Source organism: Equus przewalskii, chromosome 14 (assembly GCF_037783145.1).
Source record: "Equus przewalskii isolate Varuska chromosome 14, EquPr2, whole genome shotgun sequence".
In the NCBI taxonomy this organism is placed as follows: domain Eukaryota; kingdom Metazoa; phylum Chordata; class Mammalia; order Perissodactyla; family Equidae; genus Equus; species Equus przewalskii.
The window spans coordinates 603,582-616,369 of NC_091844.1; the positions used below are offsets into that span (position 1 = coordinate 603,582).

The 12,788-nt window shown below is 55.8% G+C and overlaps 1 protein-coding gene across 3 annotated transcripts in view; it reads right to left on the bottom strand.

Moving 5' to 3' along the window:
* Positions 1-12,788, bottom strand: part of SH3RF3 (SH3 domain containing ring finger 3) — a 345,250-nt gene that overhangs the window by 74,655 nt on the left and 257,807 nt on the right. For all 3 annotated transcript variants that reach the window (XM_070571921.1, XM_070571922.1, XM_070571923.1), the window contains one exon: positions 11,557-11,636. In XM_070571921.1, the coding sequence (XP_070428022.1) occupies positions 11,557-11,636 (80 nt within the window). The remainder of the gene's footprint in view (positions 1-11,556; positions 11,637-12,788) is intronic.

The following is a 12,788-nucleotide window of genomic DNA, read 5'->3' on the forward strand; positions in this document are numbered from 1 at the left end:
GAGTCTAGTTAGGGAGGTGTTGGTTGCATTCTCCCTTGCAATATTTGTACCATGACTAATGGTTTAAATTCTACTTTCCTTTACAGTCTATTTAAGACACATAAAGAACAAACCTAGTGTTGTAAGTCCTGGCCTAGGCTTCAGAAGCTGTGCCTTGAAGTCAGCCCCCGTCCTGGGGCGAGCACTCGTGTGACACACCCCGCGGTGCTCGGCCCCAGTCTCACGGGTCCTTGTAAGGGCTGGGTGAGCCTTGCACGGTGCTTTCCTACTTTGTGAGTCTGGGAAATGGCTGGCTTTGAACTGATGGAGAGAACCGGATCAGACAACTCTATTTGCTTATAAGATTCAGGCTGGAGAGTGGGTTGGGGCTCAGATCCGTAGGACACCAGAGATGGATGTGACTGACACGTCATCTCCTGGCTCTTCCACCAGGATGGACTACTTGGGGGGCACACTGACCCTTGCCAGGGCCGTGGCTCCTCAGGGCGCACGCAGGGCAGCATCTCTGCAGCATCCCTGTGGCATCTGTGCACGCACGGCTCTGAGGAGGCTCCCAGACCCCCCAGCTCCCTCCTGACCCTGGGAGGGCCTTCTGAGTAGGGAATCTAGAAATGGGACAGGATTCACTAGGGTTCAAGTGGGAGAGAGGAGGCCGCCTGGGCCTGGGAGGCCTAGCAAAGGACACACCAGAGCAGGATGAGAATTCTGAAGGGAGGAAGATGTCTTGGCCTTAAAATAAAGTAGAAAAAGGTAAAACAAAATAAAAGCTGCCACCCCTTCCAACCTCCTAATCCTACACACAGCAGGCACCTCTGTTTGCCCCTTGGAGCCCGGCCTTGTTGACCTGCCTTCTCTCCAGGCTTCCCGCCCTCAGCCCTCTCCCGCTCTGGACATCGCAGGATGAAAGGGGGCTCACATCTCTGCTTCTTTCTCTGTGCGAACAGATGAACCCTGACAATCAGGAAGGACTCTGTGCTTCATGGGGGAGAGATGAAGCCATCACCCGTGAGGACCCTCCGCTTGTGATGGGCAGAAAATCCACCTTTTTGACACAGTGTCCAGGCGACACATGAAGAGACCTAGGTGGCCCCTTTGTGTTCCACGTTTGATGACTCCCAGGGAGCTCTTTGATGGTGACGGAGGAATGACTACAAACGGAAAAGTCACGTGAACACTGCCTCTACATCACAGATGCCGCGTGCCCTCCACCTCCACAGGGAGGGGAGGGGTTCCCACACCGCTCAGGCTTGGGCACGGGAAGGAGGAAAAGAGAAAAGAAGGCCGGGCCAGTGGGAGGCCTGTGAACCGATACAAATGATGCACGACTTTTCGTGCCTGCTCTCAAGGAAACATAATTGAAGCATAAATCCTGTCTGTTTCCCTCGTTCTGTCTCTTCCTGATGTGAGACAATCTTTTTGATTCTGTGGCCAGTGAATACACGGTAGCCAGGAGCAGAAGGCCAAGCTGGGGTGAGGGCTCCTTGGGGTGTGTGTGTGTGCAGCACAGACCATGTCAAACAGCCACGTTCCCTTGGTCAAAGAGAGAGGAACCACATGCTGCCCTTGCTCCTTCACACATCTGGGGACCGACACAGGGCTCTCTTCCCCTGCTTGTTAAACAAGGTTTGGGGCCTGAGGTTCTGTTCCACCCACTCCTGGGGCCTGTGCGGAGCCTGGACGGCACAGAGTGGCGCTGTGGCCCCGCTGCATGGCCCACTGCTGGCCTGCAGTCCCCCACCCCTGCTCCTCCATCCCCAGGCCCAGGAGGAGATCAAGTTCCGTGGGCCTCATGCACATCCTTCTCCTCCCTCCAGGCCCCTGCTGGCTGCTGGCTGTTGAACACTTCCCTTGAAGGACCGGGCCACCAGCCATCACTTGGTGTCCTGGACAGGACTCTGCGGGTTTCCTGTGCACCTGAGCAGCGCCATGCACATGTGGCCTGGGATCACAGAACACACGACAGGGAGAGCATTACACCTCAGGCTTCCTCCTGGCCAAGCCCTGGGGTCTATTGCCCAGAGCTCTGCCTTACTGAAGACCCCTTTTCCAAAGGCTCCTTTCACACATGGAAGTTTCAAGGTGGCCGACCTCCTCAGGGAGGGGCTGTGTCGAGTTTAAGTTCCCTCCCTTTCCTCTCTCATCTCCCTGTTTCTCACCACATTCTTGTGGGATCAAGGGAATTTGAGCAGCTGTGACCTCTTGTGACAGATCATCCTGTCCTTAGCTAGGATCCTGCAAGAGGCAGCCACCTGCTGACTTGGGGCCACCTCTACCTCCTGAGAAGGACAAGGGCCAGTGTAGAGGGAAACCAGAGTCTAGCCTGGAGGAAGGGGACCATGCGGACAAGTCTCTAGCTGAGGGGACCCACCAAATCTTGGCTCAGGGAAGCTTTACTCCAAGCTATATATACTGTAATATATGTGTACTATGTATACACACTGAATATACTGACCATGCTTCTGCCCCAGGGCCTTTGCCTGTACCTTCCCCTCCCTCTGGGGCTCTCATCTCTCATCCTCCTGTTCCACTCCCACTACACCGTGTGCTCCACGAGGCAGAGATCTGTATCTGTTTTGCTCCCTGCTCTGTCCCCAGGATCTACAGTAGCGTCTGGAAGAGAGTAGATTCTCAATAAACATTTGTTGAAAAAAGAATAAAATAGGTGCTCTGGTTTTGAGACTAAGATAGGCAGGAAAGGGGGTGTGGGTGTGTCTGTGTGTGCACATATGTGTACATGTACTAAAACCTGTTTTGTACTGCCCCAAGGTCTGCCAGCAGACCTTGAACACAAAAATAGTGCAGAGCAATCAGGTTTTCGCTTTCCTCTTCTAGGAGGCCAATGTGGGGAGTCGGGACTACGGGAGGAAGAGATGGGTGATGGGAGCCATGGGGAAGAGCTCACGGAAGCGTGGAGGGGAAGGCAGAGGGAAGGGAGCTGCAGGCTGCTGATCTCTAAAAAGGAAGGAGAGGAAATGAAAAGGAGAAGCAGAGGCTGCAAGACGGGGCAAGAGAGTGAGCCGGTCCAGGAGGGGCCGAGGCAGCCTGGAAGAGCCCACAGAAAGGAGAGAGCAGAGACGGGGGTGGCAAGCTGTGGGGAGGGGAGGAAGGCGGCCCAGAAAGGTGGAGGTAGGAGACATGAGTCACAGGGGGGTAGAAGCCAGGAGATGAAGAAGCTTGTTCCAAGAGAGACACCAAACCAGCTCTGCCAGCTGCTGGAGGTGTCAAGGACTCCTCGACCCAGGCCACGGCGGTGGCGTAGCAAAGGGTGCCTCCGACTGGGACCTCTTTCCTGACCCCTCCATCTACCCTTCCAGCCTCTGGGACCTGGGTGACTTCAGAGGGACCCTGCATCTGCCGAGTGGAGTATGAAGCTATGGACAAGGGGATCCTGTTCCCAGTCATCTGCCAAATAAGGAAGCTGTCCCTGCCAGAGAGAGGACAGACCCCAGGAGACAAGCATGGACAGCTCACGTTGGCTCAGGAGCCCACGGACTGGGACTTGCACCTGCCCACAGCTGGCTCAGCAAGCCATGTCCATTAGCATCCAAATTCCACAGCAGGGAATTCACATTCCAGATTTTAAAAATAAAGCAAGTGTTAGCAACTGCGATAAATACCCCACAAACCATCTGAACTGTTAACAGTCCTGTTTGTGATCCTGGGGGAGCAGCCATCAAATAACTGGAAGTTCTCTGTCTTCCGGGAATGAGCTGACCCTCTCCCACCCAACACTTTAGGGCCCACGCCGTGTAGGGAGCAAGGGCTCTGGGCTCACTTCTCAGCATAAAGGGCTGTTTTCATCCTTCCCCACCAAACAAAAATGAGTGTTCTGCAGGTTGTGGGCCTCAAATCATCTTGATGAAGACTTTTAAGCCAGCAAAGTCTTCTTTAAAATTCCACTTTTATTTTAGATACACACAGACATAGTTTCTAATGAAGTAACAAAGGCAGCAGCAGGGGCAGACAAGAGGTGAACCCGGCTGGACGCCTACTGCCTGGTTTGTCCAAGCTGAACTCCGTGCGCGGGCCACAGCGCCACGGAGCAGGAACGACGGCACCTCCCCCTCCTGTACCACATCCTGGGCACGGGCCTGTGAGAGAAACGTCCCTTAGGTCTGCTGGCAAGAGGCGCATTCGGATTTATCCTACATCATGGCTCTTCACACGGACAGTCCGGATTCCGCACAGTGGGAAGTGGCTATTTCAGCCAGTTTATTTATTAGATTGCCCGTGATACACACACCTCTTGGGGGCTCACAATGGACAGTGCAGACAGTGTCATTTCCAAGGAGGCCATCAGCACCATCACCCCCAAGGGGCGACGTGGCCCTCTTCCTCAAGGCACAGCTCTCAAAGTCATCAGAGTCAAAAACTCTGACTTTACCTCATTTGTAAGGAGTTGATGTCAGGGCCCTAAGGACAGCTGTGCAGAGCTCCACCCCCACCCCAGGAGCCCTGGGCCACGGCTGGGGCAGGAAACTGGCCTTCGCTACGTGCCAGCTCTCCCAGGGGTGAACTCTGAGGTTGGGGTGACCCCCTACCTCACGGCTGAGGAACTGAGGCTCAAACAGACGGAGCATCTGTGCTCCCGCAGCAAGTTAGAGGCAGGTGGGCTTCTGTGGCCCAAGGCCTGGGCAGGGCCCCGTGGAGGCTGCAGCGAAGGCCGTAGGCCCTGCCGAGGTTGCCCAGGCGAGGCCAGGTCTGGAGCCGGAGCCCATGGGGCCATGGCATGGGGAGGTGCTGCCCCGGTTTGCACCAGGGCACTAACACGCTCGCTCTTTTCAGCTTTCTTTTAAATTTACTTTGTCAGTGAGTAATACCTCCTCTGGTATCAGTATTTCAAGTGCAGCTTCCAGGTGTGCGTTGCCGGGACTGGGATGTAAATAAATCTGACTTCACCTTGAAAAATCTCCGCCCTCGGACTTATTTTTCCTTTGGGTGCCTCAGAGGGGAAACCAAACACAGATGGCTCTGCCAGGTCGTCTTCTGCATGTGGTGTCTGCAAATCTGGCGCGCAGCTCCTGCTGGGCGGGGTGCTGGCCTGGCATGGGGGAATATGTCACATGGCATCTGCCTTCCTCTCGGAATGACTCGAGGGAGAGCACGGGACAGACCACAGTTGAACAGAAGATGCCCCGCCCGCTGTCAGCCTGAGGCCTGCAGCTCTCCCCGCCTGCGCCAGGCACCAAGTCACTCCGTCTGGGCTCCGAGTGACGGCCACAGGGGTGCCATCTCTGCACTCCCTTTCCACTCACATCCCCTTGGGCGTGCCCTGCCAGTGTCTGGGCGAGCTGTCCTCAGGGGGCCTGCAGGGGCTGTGGCCAGGCACGGGCACGGGCCGACTGTGGAGCAGGGCAGAGCAGGCAGCACTGCGTGGTGCTCACCCCCTCGGTTCCCAGGGCCCTGCTCTCACTTTCTGTTCCTTCACAAGGCCTTGGTGGCTTTATACAGACCTTCACGGAGGGCTCAGGGCAGGCTCAAAAGCACGCGTAGATCAGACAGGCTGCCCCTCTAGGACCAGAATTCATCTCTGCGGATTCACACAAAAAAGGTTGGTACTAAAAACACCTTGTTTAAGGCAACAGTAGGAGAATTTGGTTCAGAATGCTTTCTTCCCCTTCACCCTGTAGCCAATATGGGGCTTTTGCGCCAGTTAGGAAAAGGTGTCCTCTCCTCTAGGCAGACCCGAGAGTGTGAGACAGGGGTGGGATGGCAGGCCCCGCAGCCCGCCCCCAGGCGCCCTCGCAGAGACAGGGTCGACTGGACACGGCCGTAGCTGTGGCCACCCAGCTGGGCACCGCACACTGTCTGTTCTTACATGCAGCCTGTTAGGAATCTCTGAGCACAGCACTCGCCGCGGCACTTGCTCATTTCTATAGCAAGACATTCACTTGCTGTTAACTGCCTACAGATTTCCCTCCTGCCCTAATCAAGGAGGGAATTCAAGGATTTCAGTGCCCTCGTTAATTTCTTGCCCTTTTCCTCGACAGGATGGCTTACTTGTGTGTCTTCTAAAATAAACAAGACTCTTTCCCATTCCTCCTGCAAAGAGCTCTGCTCCTGCTCTTCTGGGTGCTGGGGCCACATGGGCCCAGACTAGCGAGACACATGCCCGCTCACTGACTGGATTCAACAGATGTCTACGAACGACTGCCAGGTGAGCCAGCTGGTGGAGCACCTGCTCCCGGGCAGGGGGAGGCGGGTGGTGAAGGTGCCATGTCAGGGTCTACACAGGTTGCCACGGGGCCTGGGAGGGGACTACCCACAATTGGAAGGCCAGGTAAGCCCTCCTGAAGGAGGTGACAGCTGAGCTGAGGGAGCCGTGAGGTGACCAGATGCTGCAGCTGGGGCTAGCGGTGGGTGCAGACGCTCAGAGGAGAGAAGCGGGCAGCATTCGGGAGCTGTTCAGACAAAGTTCTCTCAGGTGGAACCCAATGCTGGGAGTCCGAGGGAGGAAGGAGCTGGGGGCCGCGTGGCCATGAGGCCAGTGCGGGGACTGGCGTCCCTCCTACACTGAGCTCACGGGAAACGTGCCGGTGGGGCTGTAGTGCGGTGACCCCCACGGAGCAGCCAGCAGCAGCTGCGTCACCGGGGAACTTGTTTGACCGGCACAGTCGGGGCCTCACCCTAGAGGAACTGGATGAGACCCAGCAATCTGGCTTCCACAAGCCCTCTGGATGTTTCTAAAGTTGAAGACCCACCTCTTTCTGGGTGTGGTGAGGCCCAGCCCTGGTCCCCACTCAAGGGCCACAGCACTGTCTCCCAGAGTGGGCCAGGGCTGCCGACCGTGCCATGGTGCCCCCAGTGGGAACTTCCCTGCAGGCTGCTGCTTCACCTGGCACCGTGCAGCCTGAGGCCCACGGGCTCGCTTTGGGCGGGGGAACTGCAGGGCTGCCAGGGTCCAGAGCTCACGGAGGGTCAGCTGAGCTGCCTGCAACCACTGCTCAGTGGCTTGTTCCACATGGGTGCAGCTTCTGGGAGCCGTCCTCAACAAGCCTCAGCCTCGGGGTCGGCTTCCAGGAAACCTGACTTGGACAAACCTGGTGCTGCTGGGGACCCCGCCACCTGCCCGGCTCATGCTGGCTCAAGGAGCAACTCCTTTCTGTCACCGTAGGTGGCCGGCCAGCACCTTTACCAGGCTCCAGCCTCTGCCTGCCATGCTCCCCGCTCTGCCCAGGGGGTCCTGCTCCTCCCACATGCGTTTCTCCCACTCCCTCCCTGCTCAGGGCCTGGTGTGCTCTCTCCTTGAAGGTGACGGGAGCAGCAGGGGTCACCTTCTCCACACCCTGGGGCGGGTGTGGTGACCTTGGAAGTGTGGACCACGAGGCCGGGTGCTGCCAGAGAAGGCTGGACCTGGATGGCGGCCTCACTGTGGCCTGGGCTGGGACTTCTGTTCTAGGGTCCTGGTGCGCTGAGCTCACACTAATCGAGCCCATGGTGGACAGACACGCAGGGCCAGCCACTGTGCAATGGACGTGTTGGGGAAGATTCCCCTCTCCTGTGCGGGGTGCCATCTGGTCACCAGTCCCTTTCCTAATGTCACAGAAAGTGGGGGCCACAGAGTCATTAGAAGGTGGCTCAGCAACCTCTTGACCCTCAGGACAAATGGAGGTGGGGTCACAAGGAGGGTCACAGCCAGGCCTGCAAGACTGCCCTTGCAGTCCCATGGGAGCAGCTCCCCTCCGCTCCCCCCAAGTAAGGGATGCCGCCTCCACCCGGAGCACGGCCAGGAGCATGCTGCCTGCTGCCCCTTGGGCTCCCTCCCCCTTCTGCAGGCAACTCTGCTCCTGCCTCCCCTTGTTTCTCCGGCCTCCCTGATGAGACACCCAGGGCACCCAGATGGCATCGGGTAGTCACACACTTCAGGAGGCTTTGGGTTTTCCCACAGGAACGAGTCTTCCCCTCTGACTGTGGAAGTCTCCTGCTCAGAAGGTGGGCTGCATTCAGGCCCCACGAGGGCGGCTCCGGGAGAGGGGGCAGGGGCAGTCCACCTTGAGTCTGTCCACCTGACCCCGTGCTTTCCTCCTCCTCCAGCGCCCCTGACTCCTCAGCAGAGCTTCAGGGGACTTGGCCAAGCTGCTGAAGGTGCCGGGACTCTGGAGGCGGCTCAGCCCCTTCCTCGCACGCCCTCGGCTCTCTTCCTAACCCTGCAGCCTTTACTCCCCTTGTCTGGCTCAGAAATGCCCATGGAGCAGTGGGGGTGAGACATGCCCCCAGCCTGAGTGGTGGCCCAGTCACAGTGCTCTCTACTGACCTTCAGACCTTCAGACGGGCTGTCTCTGGCCCGCAGCATGGCCTCCAGGACCAGACACTCGTTTCTGCCCCTAGGAAGCACTGCAGGTCGGGCAGATGCTGAGGGCCAGGGAGCGGACTTCGGGTGGCTTCCCAATGCCGAGGAGGTGAGAAGACAGGGTGTGGGATCCTGCGGGTCTGCGTGTGTCAATGTCCCCACAGACGAGCAGCCACCTCCATGCATGGGGTGGGCAAACTGAGACCCTTCTTGTGTTTCAGCCCAACTGAACCCGCAGGAAATCAGTGCCCACGGAAACCTCTTAAACACCGGGAGAAGGGGACAAGAACAACATCCTGCTGCCAAAGCTGACCCGAGAGACCAGGCCTTTCCAGGATGTGGGCTCGTGTTTGAAGGACAACACTTCACCCACAGCAGTCAAACCCACGTGCTAAGAGGACTGCAGAGTGAGGGTCTGTGACTGACGGTCAGCTCAGCCCCGTGGGCACTCCCTGGAGTCCAAGGCCATTGCCATCAGCAGACTTGCCAGCTCACAGCAGCACACTCACCAGGCCATAGATTTCGTGAAGGTAGCGCCCCTCACGCTCAATCTCAGACCTTTGAACATGACTCTTGGCACTGTTTGCGGAAGAACAGTCAGGTGAAGGGCAGCCACACTCCCACCCCTAAAGCCTGTCACCGTAAGCCTGGGACTGTTAACTTCTTAGAGGTAAACAGGATGGCAAGCGGTCAGACTAATCTCTTACTTGATAAGCCAATGAGGTCAATCTAATCTTTCCCTCCCTAGGAATCAAATGAAAACGTGATTTCAAAGGTCATGTTCTCAAAATGGATCATGCACAGTACTGTAACATACATAAATTACCTGCCACAGTGCTTGTCACTTGGTGTATACAGCCATGGCACCCACACACTTACAACAGCCAATCTTAGTCCTGCTGGCACGATTCACCTGCTGCTCAGATGACCACTGTGACCATGGACACAGTCCTGCCAAATCACTTATCACCCTTTGAAGAAGAGTGTCTGACACATAAGTCTCCCTTCTGTTACCTAAGTGAAAATGTCAACCCAAACAGAGACAGCCATGTGCTGGGGGTGAGGCAGACGGGGAGAGGGCCGAGGGCTGAGGACTAAAGTGACCCCTCACCCCCATGGCCAGGCAGGGGGAGAAAGAGGTCCTTCGATACTCTGCCTCAAATTAAAATGCCCCCCGTGACATGGAAGGCCTGTGCATGGTTGAGGCCTCCAGAACGTCTTCACAGCTCCTGGAGAGGGATATTCTTGGAACTCTATTACCTTTTCGGCCTCAAAGACAGAGCAGCCTTCTTGGGGGCGGACCTGACACATAAGCACTGGGGTCTTGGCCGACGCCAGGAGCCCTCACGCCTGGATGGGAATGCTTTGCCTCTCACTGAACGAGGAAATAGTTATCGAGAGCCTGTGTGCAAGGCGTCCATTTGGGGGGACCCCAAAATGAGACTCCTGGGCCTTGTCCTTGAAAAACTCACCATGTCCTGCCTCTCATTTGGGAAACTACATTAGGGTCCAAGCGTCTCCCATGGATGCAGGTCCACCTCTCAGGGATGGGGTCCTGCATCCAGCTCTTCAGGAAAAGCAAGATCACCACCGCCCATCCTTCTCCGTGAGCTCCTGGCCCCAGGTTTGAGTGGAAGCCGCTGGAGCTTGTCTGGGAGACAGAGTCAGAGGAGAGCAACTTCTGTCCAGTGTTGGTGAAAACTTGAATCTCACCCTAAAGACATCTAGAAGGTAGCTTAGCAGTCACGTCCCCCTCAGAAGCTGGGTAACAGACAGGCAAGCCTCACTTTCCTTATGTTTAGCTGTTGGTGGTAACAACCTAATGGCGGCGGAGTGTGCACCCAGACAGAGGGAGGGTGTGCAGGGGCCTCCCGCCTGCCGCCAGACGAGGGCGGGCGCTCCGACAGGCGTCCAGAGGGAGCGAGTGGCACCGCGAACTTACTCTACTTCTAGGAAACTTTTTGAAGCTTGGCAAGTTGCTTTTTCAAAAGGCATTTTTTGCTTGAAATACATTCCAGTCTGCAACAACACGGGTTCTCAGTGTCCCTTTGACCGGCATTGCATCTATGGAACTTTCTACCTCGCCATATTATTTACCGAATTCATGTTCTCCACCTTAAAACATTCATTCAAGTCACTGAACTCATTGCCAAGTAAAGAGCAGAAGGCAAGCTAAGTCTTCAGAACACTATTTAAGTGGAGAATTTTTAAACTGCACATATCTTTTAAGAGCTGTAATTTCACAAGAGCAGATTTTCTGAACAAGATAAGCCTCTCACTTCCTAACAGTGACTCACCTGGTTATATGTGGGGACGGTATGTAGCCGCTGTGCACGGTGTGACAGTTATGGCTGTTACAACACTGAGCTGCTTCTGAGTGGCTAACTAGTGACGGCTCCCAGGTCCAGGCCGCCCAGCTCTGGCTGCCCTCTGCCCTCCGGGGCCCACCCCTGACCTTCTCAGGGGCCTCTGAGGTCTTCTCCATGCTATGGCTGCTCCTTTCCTGATGATATTCGTGTCGTCAAATATTTTTTTAAAGATGGGCACCTGAGCTAACAACTGTTGCCAACCTTTTTTTTTTCCTCCCCAAATCCCCCCAGTATTTAGTTGTATATTTTAGTTGTGGGTCCTTCCAGTTGTAGTACGTGGGACGCTGCCTCAACGTGGCCTGATGAGTGGTGCCATGACCACGTCCAGGATCCGAACCAGAGAAACCCTGGGCCGCTGTAGCAGAGTACTCAAACTTAACCACTCGGCCATGGAGCCGGCCCCCTCATCAAATATTCTGAATATCACCCTGCTTATAATAAATGTCCTAGAGACAATGACATTAAAAGAACCTGCTAGAGGCCAGCCTGGCGGCACAGCGGTTAAGTGTGCATGTTCCGCTTCGGCAGCCAGGGGTTCACCGGTTCGGATCCTGGGTGTGGACACGGCACCACTTGGCAAGCCACACTGTGGTAGGCGTCCCACATATAAAGTAGAGGAAGATGGGCACGGATATTAGCTCAAGGCCAGTCTTCCTCAGCACAAAAGAAGAGGTGGTGGATGTTAGCTCAGGGCTAATCTTCCTCAAAAAAAAAAGAACCTGCTAGACTTTTGTTTTCCACACTCTCCTGTCAGCAGCATTATTAGATGCGCATAACTAAACTAACCAGCTAGTAACAAAACAGAAAACCCTAGAGAAACTGTACATTGACATGCTAGCAGGGGTGGGAGGGAGAAGCTGAAGGCATGGGGCCCCAAAAACATAAACGGCAGCTCACACGTTGAGGGGCAGCTGGACTTTGGGAGCCGTGCCCTGCTGTTCAGCCGCTGGGGCGGGTCCGGCCGAGGAGGAGGAGTCCTGGAAACGACAAGAGGAGACAGGCGTGAGTGGACAGGAGGCTCCTGCCCCAGAAGAGAAAGGCGAGGTGGGCTGGAGGTCAAAGGCGTCTATTCTCGCCTCTGCTGCCTGACCCTGGGCCTCCAAGATGCTCAGGTTGCCCTTGCCTGGTTGTCAGTCACAGGTCCTGAGCCCACTGGAGAGAGCTCGGCGGCTGATGACACCATCCCGAAGCAGCTGTCAAGAGACCTCCTGGAGCCGCTCAGAAAGTCGCTCTGGCCTGGGTCTGGGTTGATCAGCGTCACACTGTGTTTAATGAGGAAGAAGCCAGTGTGGGGTGGCCTGTTTTTATTCTTATAACTTGAATTAATTATTGTGTTTGTCAAAGAAAATCCAGACAAAACCTTTCATGCTACAAAGCAAGAGCTTATTTAAAAACTACACTCCTGGGAACTAAAGATTACTCTCTAAAGAAAACTGGTCCTTCGGCAGTGGACAGAGGGGCAGGCAGCAGGGCGACAGACTCACAGAGCACAGCATCTCCCACCTCAGGCCCTGAGGGGCTCAAAGATTCAAGGGTTTCCTTTGCAAGAAGATCCCTGGAGGAACGGTCTACTTAGAGACGGCGCCTGTTAAGCATCACGTGCATGCTGAGCTGGCTGAGGGATGAGGTTAAGGGCCAAGCAGAAGGATCTGGGCCATGCGATGATCTTGCCCAGGCAATTCCTGCAGAGAATCCTGGAGACCCTGCCCTTGAGGGGTAACATTGGCCCCAAATGCCCTCCCCACCATGTCGACCATCCTGGCCTGATCCTCCCCAGGTGGCACCCTGTCTTTCTGTTCAGAGGTATTAGATTACAGTGAGTTGGACTATGTGACCCTGAAAGCTACGTCCAAGTCGTAGCCCCCGGGGCTCGTCAAGGTGACCTTATTTGGAATGAGGGTCTTTGCAGGTTATAAGGGAAGGATCCTGGGGTGAGATTATCCTTGATGAGAGTGGGCCCTAAATCCAAAGACCAGTGTCCTTGTAAGAGACGGAGAAGAGAACAGAGACACCCAGAGGGGAAGGAAGGCCGCGTGAAAACGGAGGCAGAGGTTGGAGTAACGCGCTGCAAGCTGAGAAACCCTGAGGATTGCTGGCAACTACCAGAAGCTGGGAGAGTGGCCCGGGAC